The sequence below is a fragment of the Hemibagrus wyckioides genome, linkage group LG18, assembly GCF_019097595.1.
Source record: "Hemibagrus wyckioides isolate EC202008001 linkage group LG18, SWU_Hwy_1.0, whole genome shotgun sequence".
NCBI classification, from domain to species: domain Eukaryota; kingdom Metazoa; phylum Chordata; class Actinopteri; order Siluriformes; family Bagridae; genus Hemibagrus; species Hemibagrus wyckioides.
In genome coordinates this window covers 13,248,365-13,275,113 of record NC_080727.1, presented here as the reverse complement: position 1 = coordinate 13,275,113, position 26,749 = coordinate 13,248,365, and the positions used below count along the sequence as shown (strand labels likewise).

Genomic DNA, 26,749 nt, shown 5'->3' with positions numbered 1-26,749 from the left:
CTAATATAAGATAAACAGAAAATGAAATAATGCACTATATACAGAAGTAGAAATATATATATATATATATATATATATATATATTTTTTTTTTTTTTTTTTTTTTTTTTTTTTAAATGAATGTATGGCTGTATGGAATTATTTACAAGTGTGTAACAACTTCCAGATTCTGTGTATGAATGGGTCTGTTGAGATGGACAATGTATAGTTATGAATGTTTTTTAATTGTTCAGGTTGAATATAGTCATGATGAAAGTGGTGTCATCTGCAAATTTCAGGAGCTTGATAGAGGGGACTTTTGCAGTGCATTTGTTCGTATACAGGGAGAAGAGCAGTGGGGAGAGAACACATTCCTGAGGGGTGCCAGTGCTGATCATAACAGTCTTGGATGTGAGTTTTCCCAGTCTCACTAGTCTGTCAGGAAGCTGGTGATCCACTGATGGATTGGGGAGGGCATGGAGAGCTGGGTCAGTTTGTCTGAGAGGTCAGGCATGATGGTATTGAAGGCCGAACTCAAGTCCACAAAAAAGACCCTTGCGTAATTCCCAGGTCTATCAAGATGTTGCAGAATATAATGCAGTCCCATGTTGACTGCACCATCAACAGAGCTGTTTGCTCTGTACGCAAACTGAAGAGGATCCAGCAAGGGTCCAGTGATGTTCTTCAGCTAGGCCAGGTTACAGTAAAACTGCAAAGTCTAAACTCATCTGTCCTCAAGACTTTCCTGTATCCGATAACCTATAGTTACAGCTTTACAAAGTACTGATACTGGAGACTCCTTTCTACCTAGAAAGTTAATAAACAGCTTCTGACAAATCATAGAATTCAACAGTAATACACTATGGCTTTAATTAATAGCCTCATAAAGCCAAAAATCACAGTATATAAAGAGCCCTAGCTCAGAGTCCAACAAAGAGAAAACAGACAACGGGTACAAGATGTGTTTTTTCGAAACATTATAAACAAGGTCAATGCTGAAAGATATACAATCCTATAATAAAAAAAAGTACATAAATACAGTGTTCATATTAAAAGTACTGAGGGCACTTTTTTAATGCTCCAAAAATAATACAAAATTATAAAGTTTACTGAAATGATCACATCTTTTCTTTTGAAAAGTCTAAAAAAAAATGATTCTGCTACTTTGTAGTGTGGAGTTGTGGTAGTTTAATGCTTACAAGCTGCCAGTGCCGGGCCCCAGAGCAAGGCCCTTAACCCTCAATTGCTCACTTGGATAAAAAATAAATGAGATAAAATGTAAGACGCTCTGGATAAGGGAGTCTGCCAGATGCCAGAAATGTAAATGTAAATGTGAGGGAGCAAATACAAGTTTTATAAGGTGGCATAATCTGACATCATTTAATTCCACCTCAGGCAGTTGATGAGTTTGTCCTTATAATATGTTTCAGTTGTGTTGAATAGTGAGACTTGAGATTACTAGTGAGCATCCAGCAAAGTCGATGCCGGCTGCTGACATTCAGTGTTGAGGCCTGTAACCCGACATTAAACTGTTATTATCTGCAGGCATCAGCGGCATGTTGTATGTTGGGTTTGGAATCCCAGGACACGGAATCTCCTTGTAAGAAAAGTCAACATCAATGAGCTGGTGACATTGTGAATTGCTTGGAGGTGTTTGATACTCTTCAGACCATAAGTGAGGACTGTTTAAAGCCTTGGTTTCATGATGATCTTTCTGTAGCTCCAGCGCAACCAGCACGGGGCAGATTACTGGACTGTTTACTTTCAAGACTTCACTTTCTTCACACAACAGCTGATCATTCACTTGCCACTGATAAACACTCTACAAAATAAAAAATTATGAATTATTCATTTTCATACTTCAGTACCAAAGTGTGAACACTGGGATTATATAATATATAATCTATATATAGATTATTTAATATATTTATATGTTCACGTTATATGTTTGTTCTCGTGTACACATAACATCATCATTGAATCTGCACATTTAATTCAGATATTCAAGAATGCAAGCACAGACATCAGACAAAATACAGAGAAGTTTCATTTTAACCCAAATGTAATCCATCAGTCAAGCCATGTTCGGCGTTTGAAATGTGCTTCATTAATTTTAGATCTTAGCTATGAGGGTAAAAAGGCTTTCAGTTTAACATTGTGCAAACTTCCTCCTTTTGTAATGGTTACAGTTAGTTTTGCACCGAAGGCTTTAGGACTGCAAATACCACAAACACTTTTATTGAAACTTCAATGGACTACTGACCACATAGTTGAGGATGAGGATGGCTTCCCATTTGCATCTGTTTTTTTCCTCTCAACGTTTCTTCCTCATATCATCTCAGGGAGTTTTTCCACATCGCCTTCACCTCTGACTTGCTCGTTAAATTAATACGAATAAATTAATAAAGGTATAGTTTATATCCCAAATGTATAGATTTCTGTAAAGCTGCTTTGGACAATGTCTATTGTAAAAACCGCTAGACAAATAAAAGTGAATTGAATTGTGCAGTGTAAATATTCCCTTTGACACCATTTGTACATATACAGCAGCATTCTTAGCTCTGTTACTCAGTGTCTATGTTCCTACAGAACAGACAGCGTCAAGGTCCACATCAGCAAGTCTGTGTGAGATGCTGAAAAACTCAACAGTGCTGTCTGGGTAATGAGAGTATGCACAAAGCTATACTTATGGCTATAAACTTTCCATTAACTCAATTCAATTTTATTGAATTTAGTTAATTAGTTTATTGTATTGCGCCTTTACGACATTGTACATTGTCTCATAGCAGCTTTACAGGAATATCAAAATTCAGAATAAAAATGACAAATTTTAACCTTATTTTATCCCTAATGAGGAAGGCAGTGATGGCAAGGAAAAATTCCCTGAGACAATATAAAGGAAGAAACCTTGAGAGGATCTAGACTCAAAGGGGAAGCCATCCTCATCTGGGTGACACCGGAGAGTGTGATTATAAATAATGTACATAGTCAAGTGGGGTTGTGAAACCAGGAGATTTTGAGCAATATAAGTATGAGCACCAATGTCTTGACTCATGGTATTTGGAATAAGAAAAATTGGGTGACAGTTTTCTTCACATTCTTGGTATTGAGAAAGACTGAGGACTCACTTTTTTAAGAAAATCTGCTGAAAGCCTCGGTTGGGGAATCTCAGGCCACAGTGTTGATTTCAACCTGATGGATTCATTCAAAAACAGTTAAAAAAAAGCACTGAACTGTCTTAGAGGTTTATTATATTTATATTTATTGTATTGTTAAAAAAAAAAGTCTAAACGTGCTATACCATTTCCAGTTTCTGTAGGCAAAGACTGCAGTGATGCAAAGGATAAAAAGCACTACAGTCAGAACAACAGCCATGTAAAGGTCAGCTGTGGAAAAAAGAAAGGTTAACTAAGGTATCTATCAGCATACACATTCATCAGCTTATACATCAGCCAAAGGTATGTGGACGTCTGACCGTCACATCCACGTGGTAACAGTCCACTCCAGAGTTAGTCCCTGATTAACACTTATAGTAACCTCCACTCTTCTAGGAAGGCTTTCCACTAGATTTTGGACCATGACTGTGGGGATTTGCCATAACAGTCTGCGTTTCAATTTATCCCAATAGCATTCAGCAAAGTTGAGGTGTCCACATACACTATATTGCCAAAAGTTTTGGGACGTCTGCCTTTACATGTACATGAATGTAATATGGAGTTAGCTGCAATGGCAGCTATAACAGCTTCAACTATTCTGGGAAGGCTTTCCACAAGGTTAAGGATTGTGTTTATGTTTATGTTTACCCACATTTGTGAGGTCAGAAACTGATGTTGGGCGAGAAGGCCTGGCTCGCATTCTCCTCTCTAATTCATTCTAAAATTGTTCTATCAGGTTGAGGTCAGGACTCTGTGAAGTTGCTCCACACCAAACTCTTTCATCCATGTCTTTATGGACCTTGCTCTGTGCACTGGTGTGCAGTATTATGCAAATACTGTTCTAATGTAAATATGGTTCTAAGTGTAAACATTGCTAAACATAGACAAGATTCCTCTTAACCTGCAGCTTGAAGGTGATGAAGACAGGGTCCAGCAGATACTAATAAAGCTAATACACAGATACATAAACCCAAACATGTTTTCCAATTTGTAGATACTTGAATGAATCACATATTTTCTAATACAATAAATTAAGTAGATCTCTGACTTGGTGTGGTAATTAAGGGATTTGGAACCCATTAAACCACCAGGTTGCTTGTATTGTGCCACAGCACAGAGTGTTATTGTATTTGTATCACTGTACAAGCCTAAACTATTGTATGAACCTAAACTATACTTACACAGAGGATTCATTGTCAGAGTGATCTCAGCTTCAGGTCCGTCTCCTGCAGATGTGAAGGCTTTCACTCTGCATTTGTAGGTTTTCACAGAAAGACTGAACTTGCAGTTTTGAGTGCTGGGGTCTTGAATTAATAAGATAGAATTTCATGCGTCATTTTTGTATTGTTCAACATTATTTTTTTTCTCTATACATTTATCTTGTTTGGACATTTGTTTTCTGTCCATTGCAAGTAGATATGAGAGTTAAGCTCACTTACCAGATATAACAACATTCTTCTTTTCATCTCCACCAGCAGAATTGCAAGACACATTATAACCTTTTATAAAGCCCCTTTGCAATGATGCACTCACACTTTCCCAGGAGAGGTGAATGTTTAAGCCCTCCTGCTTTGCTTTAAGATTCTGAACTGTTCCTGATGGGGCTAAAAAAAGACAGATAACATGGAGAAATGTAAGTGACAAAGGGTACAAGACCAGGACAGAAGCAACACGTTTGACATCATTGCATTTGCTCAAAATATACAGTATCATTTTCCATTAAGTGATAAACAAGAATAGTCAAGAGAGTCAAGATCTCTCTATTTAGGAAGATGTCCTATGCAGGGTGGATAAAGGACTTGAATAAAGAAAGACGCCATTTCGGCTTCAGTGACACTAACACAGACCTTACAATCTGATACAGAGGCCACACCTCCTTCACTGAAACTAGCACAAAGGCCACACCTCCTTCACTGTCACAAAGTCCACACCTCCTTCACTCACACTAACACAGAGGCCACACCTCTTTCACTGACACCAACACAGAGACCACACCTCCTTCACTGATATTAACACAGTGGCAACACCTCCTCCTCTGATATTAACACAGTGGCCACACCTCCTTCACTGATATTAACACAGAGGCCACACCTCCTTCACTGTCACAGAGGACACACCTCCTTCACTGCCACTGTCACAGAGGCCACACCTCCTTCACTGTCACAGAGGCCACACCTCCTTCACTGCCACTGTCATAGAGGCCACACCTCCTTCACTGACACAGAGACCACACCTCCTTCACTGCCACTGTCACAGAGGCCACACCTCCTTCACTGACAGAGAGGCCACACCTCCTTCACTGTCACAGAGGCCACACTTCCTTCGCTGTCACAGAGGCCACACCTCCTTCACTGACACTACCACAGAGGCCACACCCCCTTCACTGACATAGAGGCCACACCTCCTTCACTGTCACAGAGGCCACACCTCCTTCACTGACACAGAGGCCACATCTCCTTCACTGCCACTGACACAGAGGCCACACCTCCTTCACTGCCACTGTCACAGAGGCCACACCCCCTTCACTGACACAGAGGCCACACCTCCTTCACTGCCACTGTCACAGAGGCCACACCTCCTTCACTGCAACTGTTACAGAGACCACACCTCCTTCACTGCAACTGTTACAGAGACCACACTGTGAGAACCTTCTCTGAGGAAGAGTAAAAGTGAAAGTTAAAAGAAAGGAATACTGAGTACTTACGCAGCTCTTCTACATAGCCTTCTCTCCTCTGCATCAAGGACAGAGGTCCTGAAGTGCAGCCATAAACCGAAAGCGTGTATTTCACTCCCTCTTTTAAGTCTGTGTCCATAAGAAAGCATAAACAGGGTGAAAAAAGTAATATTACTGTTATATATGTTAATATGGTGTATCGCTTACAATCCTGTAGATTAATCAAGTAATGTGTTAATCTGCAGGAAATTACAATATTCTGCTAGCACTAGCAGTAGCTTCTCATTACCTTCTCTGTATTTAAGGTTACAATGACAATAACTTTTCACACTCCACAAAATGTTTTATAAATTTTATTAATATAAAAATTTAGCTTTATGTAATAAAGTATTAGCTTTGTTATTTAAATCTGTTCTGTGAGTTATTTCTATGTATGTCCTCATACTGGTGATTTTTTTTATTCATCTACATCTTTTTTTATTCATATACAGTATAAGTACTAATTTTCCAGTTACTGACCTGAGTCAACTGTTGCACTGGAGCGATCGGAGGGAATTGTTTTCCATTTTACAGAACACTGTTGTGGTTGGTAAGTTGGATACCAGTCCAGCACATAGCCACATTTGGACATAGGGCTCGGTTCCCAGGCCATATAAAAAGTTCTGTTAATTCCTTTAATAAAACTGGTATTAACACCTGTGAAAAGAATGAGGGTCATAAACTCACATACTTGTTAAGTTACTACTAAGTAGATTCATAGCACAACCAATATCCAGTGGCACTCTTAACCTGGAGACAGACTGGGGATGGTGATCCGGTAGGGATGAGACACTCCGGCATTGTTCTTAGCAGTTATGGAAATGACCTGATGGGTTTTTGCGCTGTCTGCTGGCAGCTTGTGGCAGAACTCGGTTGGTGATTTGGTGATGAGCTTCGTGGTCATGTCTGTCGAGTTTTCTATAACCAGCTCATAGCCTGTAATCTCTCCATTACTCTGAGCTGGACTCTGTGGAACAGTTAGACAACAAAAATAAATCATCTTAAATGTTACAATCAATGTATCTGGCTTTGTCATGAAGACTGATAACTCATAAATGCACTTACTTTCCACACAGCATAAGTTTGTTCATCAGAAATCTGCATCCACAAATCTACACCTTCTGGAACTTGGAAGAAAAAAAAAAGCAATCTATGAGACTAGGTTTCTGTATTAAATAAATCAAATATTTCTTGTGTTAATTAATATAATAATACTACTTTTTATTATTATTATTATTATTATTATTATTATTATTATTATTATTATTATTATTATTATTAATGTGTTTCTCACAGCTTCTTGAAATTTGTTATATCTGCAAATGCATAGCTTATGTTTAATATCTCTCATAACAGTAAGATCATGAATTGTTTAGGGGATGCTATTATTCTAAGAAGGATTTGAATATGTGAATATTTTCAGTGCTTACTGTCTTCATTGGTGAAGAAGGTGACGGGGGTACTCCAGTCACTCCATTTATAAAAATTGTCACGAGAACCGCACTGTACGCGAGCACTGTACCGAGTAAAGGGTTTCAGATCTAACAATGTCAGTAAGGTTCCTTCAGATGTTTCCTAAAGAGAAAAGATATGTTAGTGATGCAATAAGTAAGAATAATACTACGGTGGTGTACAAAGGTCTTTATTTTCATTTTGCCTGAACTATTCCTATAATTAGAATAACACTTACATTAACTATTGTCCCGTTAAGGTCAACTTGGCATTTAATGGAGTAATGCTTCAGCTGTTTGTCCCATTTCAACTCAAGAGTTGCAATTCTTGCAAAATCGTCACTCGTTTTTTGAGTGACGAAGAGCTTTGGTGCTTCAAGGTGAACTACAAAAGAGTTGGAAGATGTTGGTTACTAATACAAAGCTCAGAAACATCTCAGTGTTTAAGAGAATCTTTTAGAGAATCAGGAATGGAAGAGCATAAGCTTCTGTGGTGGTACTTTACCCCTGAGTTTTGGATCAGCTGTGTCAAAGAGTTCTATTTTGCCAAAGGAATTATTGGCAGTTAGGGTCCATTTCATCACCCCTGTGTTGGTGGTAGTGTCGGCAACACAACGTCCATGAGTTGTTTCCGGACATTTCCTAAATGAGACACATTATGAAGCACTTCTTCTTGTCTTAGAGGAGAAACTAAAAGTTGGCTCAGCACACATTGTACAATCGACAGAAAAAAATCAAGTCTTCTCAGTTCTTTCCTCTAATAAGTGTTTACTAGGGGTGTAACGCTACACTCTGGTCAAATAATAATAATAATAATAATAATAATAATAATAATAATAATAATAATAATAATAATAATAATAATAATAATATTGACTAAATTAGAATAAAAAACTGAAAATGACAAAGTATTTATTTTTAATTTTCTGAATCCCAAACAATGAAAAACAATGCACAGTTTTATCCGTGCAAAATAAATAAATGTTAAAAGTTCTACAAACCAAGTTGTAAACAAAATGTTCATCATATCAACAATTTAAAGAAAAATGTTGATGTCTAGATAAAGAAGAATACTGCTGGGACAGAGTTTCTATTTGTTTAGAGATGGTTTGTTTTAGACAGCTTTTCTGTTAGCTTTTAGATCTTAGATCACAGGAACAGAAAGTTTGGATTATCCAAAACATACTGAAGATTCTGGTTCACCCTGAAGATTCTTTCAACCCACCCATTACTGTTGGACTGTATAGTACACAGCTGTGTATGATTAATCACTCAGAATCCCACTATCTGGTATGAGCCAGAAGAGAAAGAATTCTAATCTGAGTCTGGTTCCTCTCGAAGGTTTCCTCAGCTAAATGCTCTTTCTCACTCTCACCTCTGGCTTTCTCATTAGGGATCTACAGTAAATCTATATCTAAATTTTTATGAAGCTGCTCATAAAATAATAATAAAAAAAGAAAGAAAGAAAATTGTTATTGAATTAAAAACTCTCACCCAAATACACAGATATCCAATAAACCCCAGCAAGGACATCTTTTCATGCATCTTATGAATGTATCTGAGCTTAGCAACAAAATTACAAGAGGCAATAACACAGTTTTCTTCCTAAACGGTCTGAATAACAGGAACCAGTAATCAGAGAGCAACATCACAGTGGTCTTTTATTCTGCAGCATTGTTAGCTTCCTACCTTCCGTTGATGTAGTGATCTGTTTTTTCGTTTGATTCTTGTTCAATCCAGTGGCACTCCACAGAACTGAGATCATGAGTCTCACATGTAAAGTTGTGGATATCAGGAGGATCTGCAACAGGAGCTCATGTCAGGACTACTATTAATGAAGTAACTGATCTGATTAATACAAGCTGCTGCTATTTTCTCTCTTATCGCTGGTCTGCTTGCAAGCCGTCACATAGTTGAAAGAGCTATAAAGCTATTTTCTGACCCATTATGGGTAATGCTGGAAGAGAAAGTACTATCAAAATAAAGTTTTTTTCTTGCCCACTATTTGTAATCCTCTAGCCTTACTGTTGTCCCAAAAAAGATCCCTAATCACTGATTGGAAGTGTATTTGACCGATGACTGTCTCTCTGTTCTAAAACAGTGTGTCATTAAAAAAAAACAAAAAAACCTGACTAATGAACACATGAGAATACTCATTTGCTCCAAGCACACAGAAATCTTAACTATACATTCTGCCTTTGTGCCTCATTATTTATCCAAAGATAACTTGGAGAGAGCATCCTGTCCAGACACACATCCACTTAAAGTCTTAGAAAGTCTAGGAATATAGTGTTTATACTTACAGCCAACGTAGTAAACTGAGCCTCCACCATTGCATACCATATCATGGCCACTTTGTGGAGACGGGTGAGAATCTCGGATTGGCTCCGTCGCATACGTCCGGTTGCTGATCCGAATTGTGAATTGTGATTTGTAAGTGGAACTGAAGTTTATTTTCTCGTCTGGTTTTAGGATACAGCAGAACCTGATAATCTCATCAACCAGTATATACTTGTTTTCGGGATATACACGTGTCTTCTCTGTGTCAGATACGTCTTTTCCTGTAAAACGTGAAGAAGGAGGGAAAAAATGACTCTGTTCCTGGACTTTAGATATAGAGCAGGATTTATATTTATTCAGAATTATTATGTTGGCTTGAAAACGTTCGGTTTTGCTTAATAAGCTTCTTAGGATTATTTTTCTTAGACAATTAATTATTGACTCTAACTCGTCCTAGAGCTTTCGAGCTACATGCACCAAATGGTTGTTCATCCTGGACTGAAGTTGGTTGCTATTACTTTTCTAAGCAATCGGAATTACGGTGTTCCCAGTATAGAAGCCTTTTTTCAGATAGAATTCCATTCGAAGGCTTTCGACACCAAACTCGGCCAGCACCTTCAGACTCCTGGGCCGGATGAAGCCGTAAATTTTAGAATCGATCGGCCTTTCGGTTTTCCCATACGGGAAGATCGTTTGTCTACTGTTGTTCACAAAATGTGTGAAAATCTTTATCGGCAACATTTTTACTGGGTTAACAGAATGACATGGACACAAAAACAAAAATCAAAAAAAACATTTTCTGCAGTCAAGGGTTGCTGAAATTAATATTAATAAGACTTGGTCCACATAGTAACTGATCACCTTATTTAATACCTTTATTACCTACAATACAGCAGCAGGCAGATCCTCCCTGCTATACTGCCTCATATACTCACAATTCACCAAAAAGGATTTCATGAAAGCATTTTGATTAAAATAACATGGAATGGTAATGAGTCTTCACCTAAAAGAGCTGACACAATGAGCTGACTCATTCATGAGCAACAAAACAAAACCTCCCACTCATTATTTATGTAAAAAAATCTCATTCAAGCATTCACACAGCTCTATGTCAGCTCAGAGTATCGAAAGTAAATACGTACCGGGTAAAGTTTTCAGAGATGTCCAGTCACCGGTGAGGTCGTGGTCTCTGGAGCGCAGCCGAACAGAATGTGACGTACATTGCAGTGGCAATGGCGAAGTCCAGCTCCAATTATAATGCCCCAGTGGATGCGCTTTCAATTCTATTGTCTCCTAACAGAGGCAGTAGAGGAAAAATGCAAAGGTTTACATGAATCACATACAAACGAATCACACCACCCCTTTAATTATTGTTTATTTAGTCACATATCTTTGTGTTTAGTCATTTTCAGTGGTGGAAAAGTTTTGCACTCTATCTCAATCTTCGAAGTACAAGTTATGCCATTTTTTTTGTGAGTCCTATTTTTCTCCTGGCCAGCTTTTTATTTTTAATAATAATAATAATAATAATAATAATCATAATAATAATAATAATATCAGTGTGAATGTAAACTGTGAAGAACTGTGATGATCTGTCTTTGCTATCAAATGTAAAGAATCATGCTGAGCTACATTAGCTATTGGGTACCTTTGCTAGCGGTTGTTTTGTTGTTAAACTTAGCGTACATTGTCTTTTTAACTCTTCATGCTCTGGGTTTATGAGCTATCACATTTTATGATATAAAAAGCATGATTGTGGAAAAAAGCTTCCACTTAATTGAAAATAAAAGATCTGTATCATGTCAACATCCACTCACATTATGAACCAGTTTCTGTTGCTCAGTATAGAAAATCTCAATGTCATAGGTGACTTTGTCTGGTTTGATGCTGTTGGGGAAGCCATCCTTCCACTCAATGTTCATCTTCGAAACGCCAAAATTTTCCATGCCTCCCTCTGCGGAAACGTTTAGTTCCTTCGGGGTAGTTAGAAGCTGTGCTGTTAAGAGGAATTCACAATCAATAGCATGTGGACACATGAAACCTGCAGAAAAGTAACCAGCATTAATTCATCTCTACCTGGACATGAAGTTACTAATAAGCACCACAAATAAACCCTATGTGGAAAGGATATATATTTTTATCTCTGTTCAGATTTTCCTCCACCTGTAAGGTGGACTTCCTGTTCCATGGAACCCTTTTCCATTGCATCAAGTCCAGCCTGCTTGTTTAGTCTTGCTCAGAGAGCCATCTCTGTAGTTTAACCAGCAGATGATTACTATTGTACATGAAATTAAGCCTGATTCCTGCTCCACACTGTGTTAAGTGATTTTATGGTATGTGTATCTAAACTAATCTTATAGTAGTGTTTCGGAAAGGTCTCGAATATTTATTCACTGCCCATAGAAGCGTGATGTTCGAAGAAAACTGAACATAACATCTTCATTTGAGGAAATATGAACCTCAGTGAATCAGCATCATGCTGTTTAAGGAAGGATGAGTTAGGTCTGAGTTTATTCACGTATTATACTGTTGACTGTAAATGGCTTTAACGACTTGAAACAAAGCAATTCATCCATTAATGATTACAAATAAGACTAGCCATTTGAACAAAAGTCTAAAATGAGCAAGTGATAGCGATAATGTCTAGAGTAGCCAACGTGCTGAAATGACAGAGCACACATGACGTTTAGGAAGTGCTGTTTCAATGCGCTTCGGTTGTTCCACATTGTGCCATGAACCTGCTTGGTCATTTATGGGTGACTGGCATTGACCAACATGCATATGCGGAAAAAACAAAACAAAACAAAACTTTTGAGTTTGGTTTGGTCACAAAATCAGTTAGAATTGCATGAAATGATTTATAAATAAGGCCCAGTGTGAGCTACAGGAATGAAAAGCTTACATTTTACATTTATGACAATTGCTAATGTTGAAAGCGCCATACAAATAAAACTGAATTAAAAGAAAGAAAGAAAGAAAGAAAGAAAGAAAGAAAGAAAGAAAGAAAGAAAGAAAGCTCATGAAAAGACACTTGTGCTTCACTGACTTATCATGGAGAAAACCAGGAAACAAGGATAACTACAGAAAATGTTCTTAGAAAATACGACCATCACAGTAGAACTGAAGATGGCTTGTTATATAAAGTTATTTCTGTACAGTGACCACTATACTGGGAGTACATTAGCAACCCTGCTCACTGATTGCTATCTTCAGACTTCCGGATGAAGCATCTCAGTTAAACTGCCAAAGGAAGTTATTTTCACATATTTCTTGGCCAGACGTCACCTTCTCCTCTGTCCCACCTTCTCACTCACAGTGGCTAAAAAATACGGCGTTATTCCTTAAGCTTGAGAAAATTAAATATACAATGAGAGGTAACACTTACAGGTTTGTTTTCATAAATAGCAACCGGTTCTTTTGTATTTCACAGGTCTTCAAGGTCTGCCGGACTAAGTGTTTGTTTTTTGTTGTAAAACTTAACAGTGTATGTGTGTGTTATATTTGTCGAGTGGGAAGGTTTTTTTTTTTTTTCTCTTTATTTCTTTTCTTTATTGACAGCACTGTTATTATTATTATTATTATTATTATTTTACATTGCTCTTTTTTCATGTAAAACCAAAATGGGATTCTGTAATGTTCACCAGTACATGATTCGTATCGATCAGGCATTAACATTATGACCACCTGCCTAATGTATGGGTCCCCCTTTTGCTGCTAAAACAGCCCCGACCCATTGAGGCATGGACTCCACTAGATCCCTGAAGGTGTGCTGTTGTATCTGACACCAAGATGTTAGCAGCAGATCCTTTAATTCCTGTACGTTGCGAGGTGGGGCCTCCATGGATCGGACTTGTTTGTCCAGCACATCCCACAGATGCTGGACTGGATTGAGATCTGTGGACTTTGGAGGCCAAGTCAACGCCTCAAACCCGTTGTTGTGGTCATCAAACCATTCCTGAACCATTTTTTTTTTGTGGCACGGTGCATCATCCTGCTGAAAGAGGCCAAAGACATCAGGGAATACTGTTTCCATGAAAGGGTGTACATGGTCTGTAACAATGCTTAGGTAGGGGGTATGTGTCAAAGTAACATCCACATGGATGGCAGGAGCCAATGTATCCCAGCAGAACATTGCCCAAAGCATGACACTGCCTCCACCGGCTTGCCTTCTTCCCATAGTGCATCCTGGTGTCATATGTTCCCCCAGTAAACCATGCACACACTGGCTGTCCATGTGATGTAAAAAAACGTGATTCATCAGACCAGGCCACCTTCTTCCATTGCTCCGTGATCCAGTACTGATGCTCACATGCCCATTGATGGTGCACAGGGGTCAGCATGGGCACCCTGAATGGTCTGTGGCTATGCCGCCCCATATTCAACAAACTGTGATGCACTGTGTACTCTGACACCTTTCTATCAGCATTAACTTCTTCAGCAATTTCAGCAACAGTAGCTCGTCTGTTGGATCGGACCACACGGGTCAGCCTTCACTCCCCACGTGCATCAATGAGCCTTGGCCTCCCATGACCCTGTCACCGGTTCACCACTGTTCCTTCCTTGGACCACTTTTGGCCCTTGTCAAACTCGCACAAATCCTTACACTTGCCCATTTTTCCTGCTTCTAACACATCAACTTTGAGAACAAAATGTTCACTTGCTGCCTCATATATCCCACCCACTAACAGGTGCCATGATGAGGAGATAATCAGTGTTATTTATGTCTGATTGGTGTATGTGCTTGAAATATATATACACTATATTGCCAAAAGTATTCGCTCACCCATCCAAATAATCAGAATCAGGTGTTCCAATCACTTCCATGGCCACAGGTGTATAAAATCAAGCACCTAGGCATGCAGACTGTTTTTACAAACATTTGTGAAAGAATGGGTCGCTCTCAGGAGCTCAGTGAATTCAGTGATAGGATGCCACCTGTGCAACAAATCCAGTCGTGAAATTTCCTCGCTCCTAAATATTCCACAGTCAACTGTCAGCTGTATTATAAGAACGTGGAAGTGTTTGGGAACGACAGCAACTCAGCCACGAAGTGGTAGGCCACGTAAACTGACGGAGCGGGGTCAGTGGATGCTGAGGCGGATAGTGCGAAGAGGTCGCCAACTTTCTGCAGAGTCAATCGCTACAGACCTCCAAACTTCATGTGGCCTTCAGATTAGCTCAAGAACAGTGCGCAGAGAGCTTCATGGAATGGGTTTCCATGGCCGAGCAGCTGCATCCAAGCCATACATCACCAAGTGCAATGCAAAGCGTCGGATGCAGTGGTGTAAAGCACGCCGCCACTGGACTCTAGAGCAGTGGACACGCGTTCTCTGGAGTGACGAATCGCGCTTCTCCATCTGGCAATCTGATGGATGAGTCTGGGTTTGGCGGTTGCCAGGAGAACGGTACTTGTCTGACTGCATTGTGCCAAGTGTAAAGTTTGGTGGAGGGGGGATTATGGTGTGGGGTTGTTTTTCAGGAGCTGGGCTTGGCCCCTTAGTTCCAGTGAAAGGAACTCTGAATGCTTCAGCATACCAAGACATTTTGGACAATTCCATGCTCCCAACTTTGTGGGAACAGTTTGGAGCTGGCCTCTTCCTCTTCCAACATGACTGTGCACCAGTGCACAAAGCAAGGTCCATAAAGACATGGATGACAGAGTCTGGTGTGGATGAACTTGACTGGCCTGCACAGAGTCCTGACCTCAACCCGATAGAACACCTTTGGGATGAATTAGAGCGGAGACTGAGAGCCAGGCCTTCTCGTCCAACATCAGTGTGTGACCTCACAAATGCACTTCTGGAAGAATGGTCAAAAATTCCCATAAACACACTCCTAAACCTTGTGGACAGCCTTCCCAGAAGAGTTGAAGCTGTTATAGCTGTAAAGGGTGGACCGACGTCATATTGAACCCTATGGATTAGGAATGGGATGTCACTTAAGTTCATATGCGAGTCAAGGCAGGTGAGCGAATACTTTTGGCAATATAGTGTATAATATATATATATATATTTCAAATTGTTTATGTGAACCATTGTTCAAACCAGTCTATTAAATGGTGTATTAGAATGATCATAATGATATTAAACCTGTGATTTTAGCTGCACTATTGTCACAGCTGCTGTTACAGAAAATGAATCTTCTGCCCAATCAGAATCATGTATTTAAATGCAGTGGTATAAATAACGTTAGGTTATTAACCGGATTGTAATAAGCGACTAAATAAGTTCACTAACTGTGTAGGGTGTTTCACAATCTCCTACACACTACCTCCTACTGGTAGCCTCAGGTTCAGCACTGCTGTGCACTTCCTGGTCCACAGTACTAATTTTTCATCAAACATTTATCTCTTTCAGACAAAACTGCCAGTGTGAATGCCCCCTATAAATAATGCAATTCTTTTCTTTTTTTTTTGTGCCAGTACCACCTGAAAACAGCATATAGATCAGACACAGAAGCATGGTGCAGTTTATCATAATGTGTGCTTTTGTTTATGCTGTGGTAGAGACTCACCATCCTGTTTTCCTGGTACAATCAGCACAGAGAACACTGCACACAGAAACCACACACCCCCACAGGCCATGACAACAATTCACACAGGTCAGACTAGTGCATGAACAAGAAGGTTCTGGGGAAACAAAAACAAATGGGCTTTAGTGGATTTAGTGAAGTACATGGAAAAGCGTATAATGCCCAACTGTCCGGAAAGTCCAAGCTTCCTGCTGTAGCTTGGAATTTGGCCAGGAAAAACGGTCAGTATCCTATTCACTCTTCAACACAAACACCTCATGCAAAACAGCTGTTTTACGTATGACAGTTCATACTTTGAATGCGAGTTAAATTAAATGATTTGGTGTGGATCAAGGATACTCAGCTCAAAAATGTCCATTTCCATAACACAACATTTCACACAACACAGCAAGATAAGCTCACAGGAAGCTGTGGGTAATATTGAGCATCAGTTACTACACAGGGCTAAAATGATTGCATTAAAAGTGGTAACAGTACGTCATTAGTCTTAGTAGCAGAATATAAATTATATAATGACTTTTGGTGGATTTAGCTAGTAAATATATTTTTTAAAAAGTATTTGGGCTACAGCAGAAAACACTTTTGGCAATTGTAGAGGCAACCCTGGAGCATGCTAAGTTAAACTAAGGTTTAACATAACATTATGACCACCTGTCTAATATCGTGTTGGTCCCCCTTTTGCTGCCAAAACAGCCCTGACCTCTCAAGGCATGGACTCCACTAGATCCCTGAAGGTGTTCTGTGGTATCTGCCACCAAGATGTTAGCAGCAGATCCTTTAACTCTTGTAAGTTGTGAGGTGGGGCCTTGGACTTGTTTGTCCAATACATCCCACAGACGCTCGATTGGATTGAGATCTGGGGAATCTGGAGGCCAAGTCAACACCTCACCTCACTCATTGTTGAGGAGATAATCAGTGTTATTCACTTCACCTGTCAGTGGTGGTCATAATATTATGGCTGATGGGTATAAATATTATATATTATATATATACCCATCAGCCATAATATTATGACCACCACTGACAGGTGAAGTGAATAACACTGATTATCTCCTGGAATTTGGAATTTTCCAGGAGATCTTAGGGATACTGGGTCGGTCTGTAAAATCTGTTTCTGTGGCCACAGCTTTATTGATTTTGGTGTTGTTGGGTCATACTGTCAGTAATCCATTTCGCTCCGTCAATAGCATGCGTAAAATATTTAATGTTTCTGAGGCTTGTTAGTGTAGCTCTGGATAGAGGAAAATGTAATATAGCATTACATTTATTAAAGTGTTAACACACACCAGTATAGAAAAGTTTAGAAAATTCCAAAATTCGACTCAACCCTAAAAGGCTGTCTATTACAGTTTCACAAAGAGCACTTCATGCACTCCTAAGGGTACCATACAGCAGGCACCAGGGTGGGTGCGCTGATTATCTGTTACATGGTAATTAGACAATGCCGCTATACTGTATTTAAGGTTCGTAATTGAACAGCAAGCTATTTTAAACGTTATTCCTATTCATATGCACTTTTTCCAGGTAAGAGGTACCACACAAAGTTTAGCCGAACCTGAAGACAGGAATAAAACAGACGGAACAGAGATAAAGACGATATAATAAAAAAAAAAATCGGCGTAAAAATATCGTCAAATCGAAACATCATCTCAATTAGGATTAGATCACTGTAAAAAAAAAAATCTTTAACACTAAGAAAGCGACCCCGAGTCTAATCTGAAACTAAAAGACTTTCTCAACAGCAGACATACCGGGAAGTTCTTCCTCTTCTTCAAGACGTCTCACGATGAAGACAGTGGATCTTCCTTATTAATTACTTTTTTAATAAATAAAGAAAGAAGTGTAAAGTAGAAGAGCGGAGTGTGGATTTGTTGTGTGTGAGATTGAGGAAAAGGTGATTCCTGAGAGAAAAGCAGAAATGGGAGTGTTTCAGAGGAGGTTCATACTGGAAGAGGACGGCGCTGTTCCTGGGAAAAGGAAACAGCGGCCAGTTGGCCAACAGCGCAGTGCTGGACACGGGCGATTTAAACACACGTACGTTTACACAGCCACAGCTCCTGTCCTAAACACAGCGGTCTAGACCGGACACGAGGGCACAGTCTAAATATTAGTCTACCTTGTTTGTTTATTTCTTTATGCATTCCAATGAGAACTTATTCCGGAAAGTCAGGGTCTTTCTCTTACTTTTACGTACCCGTGCTTGCGCGCGCACTCAGAAAATGAAAAGAAACAACACATTTGGGACAGATTTAATTGGATATGAACTCATAAAGGTGCCACGCCACTAGCTGACGGCTTGACCATCGTTTTAAGGTCACTAAGATGATGTTTTAAGGTTTACACTCAGTCTCTGTCTCCGCGTAAAAAACACCACCACCACGTCAGTCACCTGCCAGCGGTTGGACACGCCTCTCGTTACCTGCCAGCGGTTGGACACGCCTCTCGCTACCTGCAAGCGGTTGGACACGCCTCTCGCTACCTGCAAGCTTGTTGGACACGCCTTTCGTTACCTGCAAGCGGAGACACTGCCTCTCCATCTGCAGCTGGCGCTAAACCACGCCCACTCAACAACAACATCGAGTAACAGTGGAACCTCGGCATACGAATGTCCTCACTTAGGAATTTTCGCCTTAAGAATTGAAATTTGCCTCGGCATACGAAGCATTTTCGGCATCCGAACCGTACCGAACTTTGAAAGTTGCGCGTGCATCTGGGAGGTGTTCAAGACTTCAGTGGAAAGCCGAGTGAAGAGATTTTACAGATGTTTTCCAGTCAGTGAAAGCTGTTTCTTAAGAGTCAACCCTCGATACCAACATTGTCTTTGGCGTGTGTTCAAAAGCTACGTGATTTTTCACACGTTTTTTTTTTTTTGTGTGTGTGGACAGATTGGTGGCGTGGGTAGATTGGTGGCGTGGGTATTCTGTTCTATTTTTACCCCAAGCTTGGTAGCACGACTTCCTGTCAGGAGCATTGACATGGAATGCTCGGCTTGGGTCGTTTCTTTGTAAGCAGCCATACAGTTTACATACGTCATATTGGTCATTTTTCTGGGTGGCTGGATCGGATCATCTGCATTTACATTATGAGAGAATTCATTTCACAATACAAGAACTCGCCTCCAGAACCAGTTCGATTCGTATCCTGAGGTTCAAGTGTACTTATTTAACTTGGCTTAGATTTTACAGAAGTGGCTTTTCTGCATGCCGGCTGTGGGAACAGGCTGAAGAGGTCACATTGAAGGGAATACAGGAATTCACTGCCCAGGGAGTCTAGACAGATTAAATATACAGTCTTTTGGATTCGGAAAATGTAGTAAAGAAATAGCGCCCAGACAGGAGATGAGTAATACACCGCCTGAGTGTGCTGCTCTTATTTAAAACACAGCCTGCATTATCAAACACACGTCAAGGTCATTAAAACAAACCAAAAACACACTTTACTTACCATGAAATGTGTTCATTAAGCACCATGCACAAATCCATCAGCTACAAAAGACTGTAGCGTGTTTCCTAAGAAAAAAGTTCTCTAGCTTGTGATTTCATCACAGTGTGTTGTGTAAGCATTTACCCACCCACAAACTTCTGTGGCATTACAAGGAGAAACTGAAATGGACCTCGGTAGATTATGTCAAAGGTTTAGCTTGTGATGATAACATTAGCACATCTAGTTTGGCCTAGTTCTATTTCTGGGTTTTAGCCCCTAAAGAGATAACAGAGAGAGAGAACAGCTCTTTCTTTAATCTTACAACCAACAAATCTAGTAGAATTTGGACTGTATGTATGTGGAGTGTGTGTGTGTTTTAATAATGCATCCCTTTTATACAATTGCTTCTCAAGGCTCATTTCTAACACCTGAAACAAACACTGAACTATACAAGAGAGACCACACTTCTGGGAAAAAAGAAAACATTACAAGTATGTACAACTTTTCTGAGACATGTTTTTTTTTTTCCTCAAGGAAAAAATATAAATAACACTTCGTTTGCATCTCAATATTAAACGGTTCTTAATAAATGTAATACAGTGCTCTGCAAATTCACGAGTGCACTTCAGAAGAACAAAAAACAAAAACAAAAAAAATGAAAGAAGGGAAGGTGCATCTTTTTTTTTTTGTGTGTTTCCTTTTTTTTTTTTTTTTTTTTAAACATGACACAGATGTACAGATAAAACAGTTCCAACTATTCGGTGTGAATGGCGATGGAGAACACACCTGTTTGAAAAGAATGCAGGCACAGGAAAAGAAAAAGAAAAGAAAACAAAAAGGAAAAAGTCACAGGAAGAGCAAAATATTCACTAGAATTACATTGTTTTTCAGTGGCACTCAAAACCACCAGCGCTGATCATGCTTCAGACTGACTCATGCAGTAAAATACCAGCATTACTGATCGACTGGCAAGATGGATCATGAACGCTAATGATGCATGAACGAAAAGATGTTTTCTGGTGATCGCTTCCATATGTTCACATGCTCAGACAATGAGTGGCAGCGTGGTCATAAAGGTTTAAACAGTTCACACACGATTCTGGGGTTGAACAGAGGAGAAAAACCAGCACTGTGACACCATCCCCAGCATTTTTGTGCCTCTATCAAAAAAGCCTCACTTCTATCTCATTAGCCTATAAAAGTTGTTGGGGGAGGGGTCGTTGGGTTGTCACATACACGCCCATACATGGGCTGTTATTGCCAGTCATTTTAGAGCCTTAATGTCTTTACAATGCATCTTACAGAAAACAACCCAATAATAATAATAATAATAATAATAATAATAATAATAATACCTTGTGTTTGCAGGAAAAGCCAAGGCATATAAAGCTGCTGATTTATTAGGATCTAGAATAAATTAAAATAAAATAATAATAATAATAATAATAAAAAAAAAAGGCTATGACAATTTCAATAAGTCTAAAGCTAATACAAAAAATATGCATAAGGCGAAATAATTAAAGCTGCCTAAATAGCATGACTGGTCCAGCCAAGAAGAAGCAAATGAATCCATCACTCCGTCTCAATAAAAGCAATTATGACACCCAAAACCATTTATTTGGAATCGACAGGCACGTTGAATAAATGGAGGAGATCCCCATAGCTCAAATTTCCGCTTATCGACCTGTATCTGATGAACGGCTTAAAGACTTGACTGAGAAAAGGCATTGCTGGGGCTTCATCATAAGTGGGTTTATTTATTGCGTCATGCTTAAGTAACGGCCAGGACAAATGCTGTGGACCTGCTTTAAAGGAATAATAATCAAAAGTTAGTGACATGTTTGTTGTCTGACTTTTGCCTCTTTACACTTTATCTTTGTAAATATCAGCCTCAAGCCACACCCACTTTTTTTCTCGCCAGTGATGTGCTGCTGTGGTTTAGGACACAAATGGACCAAGACTGCTTTCACACTAGCTAGAGGGCATTTTGTTGCTCATAGGGAAACTCCCGCAATATATACCGAAAGCATAAAACACTCTCACAGTCTTAGTCCTACTGGCTGATTAGAGGAAGCGTGCTCTGTAGATCAGATTTATGGTATTATTAACATAGTAATGCAGTTTAGATTAGTTGCTGGGCAATGAGCAACTTGTAAGCAAGTAGCTTTATAGGGGAAAAATAAATAAATCAATCAAAAGAGCTGTTCATGTAACACAGTCACACATCACGTACCGGTGAATGTCTTCATGCTGATATTTTTTCAGTTTAAAAAATGTGTGATCCAGCATGTCATAATTCTTAGTCACTCACTAATAATACTTATTTTCACCAGCATGGTGTCCTCAATGTTTGTTTTCACGATTACTCCCCAAATCCAGACCTGATAACAGAGGTCACAAGCCATTAGCTGGAAACTTTACTGTAAAAAAGACTGGCAGCAGGGGTGCTTTTTAAAGGCAGACACATTCCCGTAAGAGGTCAAGGAAACAAATGCATGCCAAGTGTGAAAGCAGTCTTATTGCAATCTATAAATATGAACAAATCTTCACAGTGGTAGCTGAACACAGAACAGGTATGCTTAACAGTTCGCACAGCCTGGTGTCAATTACTTTCCCTAAGCCCTGTGTTTGAAAAGAAACGCTTTGAATTTGTATATTGCATATTCCATCCAAAACTAACGCAAACCCTCAGGCCAGGCATGTCTCATGGCTCATCCACAATGTTTCCCAAACTATCCCTTTAAAGCTAAAGCTCAGAGGATTAAAGGAAAGGGTTAAAGTTGTTCAGACGGAGAGGGAGGAGAAGCATCATCATCTCAAATTATAACTTATTATTCCTCCAAAACACACTCAGACATAACCTGAGGTGTTTATGGTTAGGTAAAGGTTTTAGTTTCATATAGGAAAAACTCCCTGTTGAAGAACAAACAGAAACTTTGTGTGTGACAAACTGGTAGAAGCACTGAACAGGTGGTGGAAAAGTAAATTTCATCACTAGGTCAGATGCATCAGACCATTTGGCAGAGAGTTAAGCTGCTCTTGAAAACCGTTGGGTTTTTTGAGGGTGCGGTGGGAAAAAGGGAACGAAGAAAACAGGCATGCATACACTAACATCTCTGCTGTACATTAGTCAATTAGAATACCAATTGTTTCCTGTTGTTTATCCTTCAATCACAATTAGGGTCAAGGCTGAGTAGTGAGTCAGCACAAGGCTGTTTTTAGCTTGTGGACTTCCATTAGCTTCATCACTGCGATGCAAACACTTCTTATTGACTACAATTGATGACCGTGGACAAAAATTCCACGAACTCAGGGGTTACATGTTCTCAGAGAAGTGAGACCAGAAGTGAGACTTTAGAGAGTTTAAAATCCAAACTGACTTCTCGTCAGAGTAAAGCTTCCCTCCTGCAGATACTGCATCAGCTCTCAGACAACACCCCCTCCAAAAAAAAAAAAAGTCACATCATCTGATCAACAGCCTTACAGGTTAATTGCTAATCACTTGCTGCTCTGCACACTGAATGTCGGAGCTGTATTTAAGATTACTGTGACCAAGCCTCCTCACGAATCTAAACCGGAACATCCCGTGGCTCAGTTAGCAGTTTGTTTCAGAGCTAGTGATGGAAAACAGATAACAGATAAAAACCTATTGAGGCGCTTTCACATTTACAGTGTCTGAATGGACCCCTGGTGTGTTCAGAGACACAGAAATACGACACATGCTCTGTAGATTTGATTCGTCACTGGATGTTAGATGACATTTTATAACATACAATCTGTTTCAGACTGGCTTATGAGTTCTGTGTGTCCTTAGTGAAAGTAGGTCCACTTGTATATTATTACAGAATTTTACGGGAAGTCTTTTGGCCCAATGCTCCCCTCAGGGAACATTTATTTGCTTTCTGGTGACTTGTGTGCAGACTGAAACCAAACCAAAGAGCAAACAAACCAACAGTATGCAATTCACTCTGATTCAGAATCAGGACTCTATGCGCACTCTTTTCCGATGATGCTCCGATGATTACTGACAGTTTTAATCATTCCAATGAAATTTGAATGAAAAGTCTGATGGCTGATATGTTCAGGGTTTCTAAAGAAAGCAGAGCTTTTATGAGGAGACTTGGTCCAACAGTAAACTCCTAAATGTGATTAAAGACCTTTAGATACTTTGACCTTGTTGGTCACCATGTGGGTGCTCAGAATGGAGACTAAAGCTCTGTTATCTTGTACACCACAGCCCTGTTAAATTGTCTCAACTGATTGGTCAGAATGTGTTCAAATCCATGAATGTATTAAAATCTGTATAACCACTGAAATGGTAACTTTTTTGTTTTACATTAATGTTTCTAGGAGTGCTGTGTAACAGTCAAAGTTAAAGCTGCAAATTGATGTTCTATGGCATGAGACAGCTTTTTGGGGTTAGAGGTCAGAACAGGACAGTTTACATTCTAAAAAACATTAAAAAATATGCTGTGGTATAAGAGATGTTTTTTTCGGTGTCATTCTAATGATAGGAAAATAAACAACTCCAAGATGGTAACACTGCTTCTGTCTCATCACACCACTTCACTGTTGTTTAATTTCCTGTTTATTTATAGGAAGTATATCTATCAATTCCTTCATCAGGGTCAGTTTCTGACCATAACACTGATGGAAATTTTTTGCTTGGTGGACAATTTATCAATCCAGCAAGTGGCACTGAAGCTTTTAACACCACTATAGTGGACAGGCTTCACTCGGGAACTGTGCACCTACACAGCCAGCTACATGAGAAGTGTAACTGCAAACTAGTCACTGAAAGCAGAACCAATGCCTGGTGAATGGATGAAAGGGATGAAAAGAGGCGGCCTTACCTGGAAAACATATTTTGGGGAATTAAAGCCGCATTGTTTCAATGTTTTTCCTATCTCGTCCTGTGATTTTAGGAGGAGTGTTAGTAATTTTAACCCGATAATCCCAGAAGCATCTGGATGTTTAAGCTTAAATACGAATAAAAAAAATCAGCGCTCTATAACAGTTAAAGCCATGTAGCGGAAATGATAAGGTGGTTACTGCCATAGAGATGGCTGGGTTTTTAAACTGATGATTGTCTCACATGTGGGGGGGGCGTGTGGGTGTGGATCAAAAACTGAGGCTTTCTTCTGATGAATGATTCAATTACAGGCTCGCTGCGTATTCCTTTATATACATGGATTAAGTTAGTGATACAAACCACAATCCTGTAGTGTTAAAATCAAAAGTTGAGGGATCTGAAGGGGAAGAAGAGCAAACGTTTGTTATTTCAGTCCATATCCGAATGCGTTCATGACGGCTGTGCAGAGACAAAAAAAAAAAAAAAAAAAAAGAAAAAAGAAAAAAAAAAAATTATATATATATATATATATATATATATATATATATATATATATATATATATATATATATATATATATATATATCTCAGCATCTTTTACAGCTTTCAGTGGATTTTTTCTGTCAGTGCTTTTACACTCAGTCAAAAGCTTTAATTTTGGTTGTAACTCCAACTGCCCGAGTTCAAACAGAATTCTGCCTTCAGGCTTCTTCTTTTTATTTATTTTGTTCAGGCAGTATGTTTCCGTCGAAAAAATAAAAATAAAAATGCGCCGTACCGATTCTTTTTTTCTCCACAGACACATTTTTACAAATGCCTCTTCGAGACGCTGCTTCAGCCTTCTATCGTTTTTGTCTCTTCTCTCCACTTGCGCCATAGTCCCTCGTTGCCTCTTATTGCCTCCATCTTCCGTAAAGTCTCAGCCAGGCCAGGCGAAAAATGAATGAGGAGGTCTGGGTGGAGAAGGGTGGATGGGGGTAACAGCAAGCACAAGCTTTATGATATCAGGACTCCGGTGGAGAGTTTACAGTGACGGATTTCGATGGCATCGACAAAATGCTTTCGGCTTCCTCGTACAGCTGCGGGGCAGAAAAAATGAAATGAAAAATACGAACAGACTGGTGTGTGACTGAGAAATAAACAGGTTTTACAAGCAAATGGCTGACTAAGGTTACCGGAATAAACTGTACGTCTTGGAACAGCTCCTGGATGAAGCGTCGAGAGGCGAGTCTGAACATGCAGTGGGCCAAAAGGTGAGACACTTCTGAGTATAAGCAGATGTCATCAAACGCATATGGAAACTTTTCCTTGATCCTAAAGAAGCATTTAATCAAAAAGGGATTAAAAAACAAACAAACAATCTTTAATCAGTCATGCACAAACAATTCCTACAAACTTAAAAATGTCCTTCATCCGCCAAGACCGAATAATCCAAATCACACTCGCCTCAGTAACACTGTTTACACAATGAAACATTTTAATGTTATGTAAAATGTTTGTTGTAACAGTTACGTAACCCTCCACTTCAGAAAAAAAAAACAAAAAAACAAATGGCATTCTGGTTGTCAGGTTTTACTTGCAGAAGCATGTCTGAGGGTAAAATATCTCCAGATGAGCTGTGGCAGATTACCTGGACTATTGCTCAGTAAAAAAACTCACATTTTTTCTTCAGTCTGATGTGAAAATGATCCGAAGCTCTTGTATAAATGTGCAGGTGTTCCTAATAAAGTGGATTGAGAGTGTATATACATATTTTTTTTTACATGTATAAAATATAACCAATAAAATGGGGTAAGGAAACCACATGGATAAATGTTGAAACTATATAATGGAGAGAGGTCTTGAAGTGAGCTTGTGGTTTAGGAAGCCATGAAGTTAACTGTCGATTACTTGCTTTCATTATTTATTAGGTTTTTTAAATGGCTGCCGGGAAAGTAGAAGGAGAGAGGAGAGAGAAGAGAGTTGTTCAGAAACAGTTAGAGCATCTCCTTACGTGAGCAGTCCTGTCTCATGGCCTTTGGTTCCTACTGATGAGCTGAGGTTGATGACCAGCCGCAGCACCTCTTTCCTCAGCAGAACTCTGCAGGCTGGAGCGTCTTCTGGAATGGTCTTAACTCCTGAAAGCAAGCCAAGACCAATGGAATGTGTTTAGCACAAGCTCCTACAGAGATTCATCCTCATACAGTCCCAGCTATTTATACAATGTCAGGACTTTTTTAGCAAGAACCAATTGCACATCCATAGCCAGGAGTACAAGAGAGCAAAACTGGCCATGTTCTCTAGGAGGGAGGCCTGGTGTTACTCTCTTACTCTCTCCCTGGTCAAGCAGAGATACACTAAACAATCACAGATCAAAGCAGTTTAAA

The 26,749-nt window shown here is 39.4% G+C and overlaps 2 protein-coding genes across 4 annotated transcripts in view; both read right to left on the bottom strand.

The window, feature by feature from the left end:
- Window positions 1-115: 115 nt before the first annotated feature.
- lifrb (LIF receptor subunit alpha b) lies at window positions 116-19,670 on the bottom strand. Of its 3 annotated transcripts, none has more exons than XM_058415563.1 (18): window positions 19,553-19,670; window positions 16,091-16,205; window positions 11,395-11,573; window positions 10,720-10,870; window positions 9,601-9,858; window positions 8,987-9,098; window positions 7,803-7,939; window positions 7,537-7,682; window positions 7,277-7,421; window positions 6,912-6,973; window positions 6,597-6,813; window positions 6,327-6,503; window positions 5,838-5,936; window positions 4,573-4,737; window positions 4,315-4,437; window positions 3,280-3,364; window positions 3,107-3,170; window positions 116-1,800 (listed from the first exon to the last, which is right to left on the bottom strand). In XM_058415563.1, the coding sequence occupies exons 2-18, from the start codon at window positions 16,158-16,160 to the stop codon at window positions 1,477-1,479; spliced, it is 2,514 nt and encodes an 837-aa protein (XP_058271546.1). In that variant the 5' UTR covers window positions 16,161-16,205; window positions 19,553-19,670; the 3' UTR covers window positions 116-1,476. The 3 variants fall into 3 exon arrangements, with proteins under 3 accessions (XP_058271546.1, XP_058271545.1, XP_058271547.1); XM_058415562.1 differs by lacking the exon at window positions 19,553-19,670 and adding an exon at window positions 17,860-18,071; XM_058415564.1 differs by lacking the exon at window positions 19,553-19,670 and having other exon boundaries at window positions 11,395-11,568.
- A 5,303-nt stretch (window positions 19,671-24,973) lies between these two features.
- rictorb (RPTOR independent companion of MTOR, complex 2b) overlaps window positions 24,974-26,749 on the bottom strand; it is a 30,078-nt gene continuing 28,302 nt past the window's right edge. The window contains exons 36-38 of the mRNA XM_058415981.1: window positions 26,377-26,500; window positions 25,559-25,697; window positions 24,974-25,462 (exon numbers count right to left, since the gene is read on the bottom strand). Of these exons, the coding sequence (XP_058271964.1) occupies window positions 25,388-25,462; window positions 25,559-25,697; window positions 26,377-26,500 (338 nt within the window). The 3' untranslated portion in view covers window positions 24,974-25,387. The remainder of the gene's footprint in view (window positions 25,463-25,558; window positions 25,698-26,376; window positions 26,501-26,749) is intronic.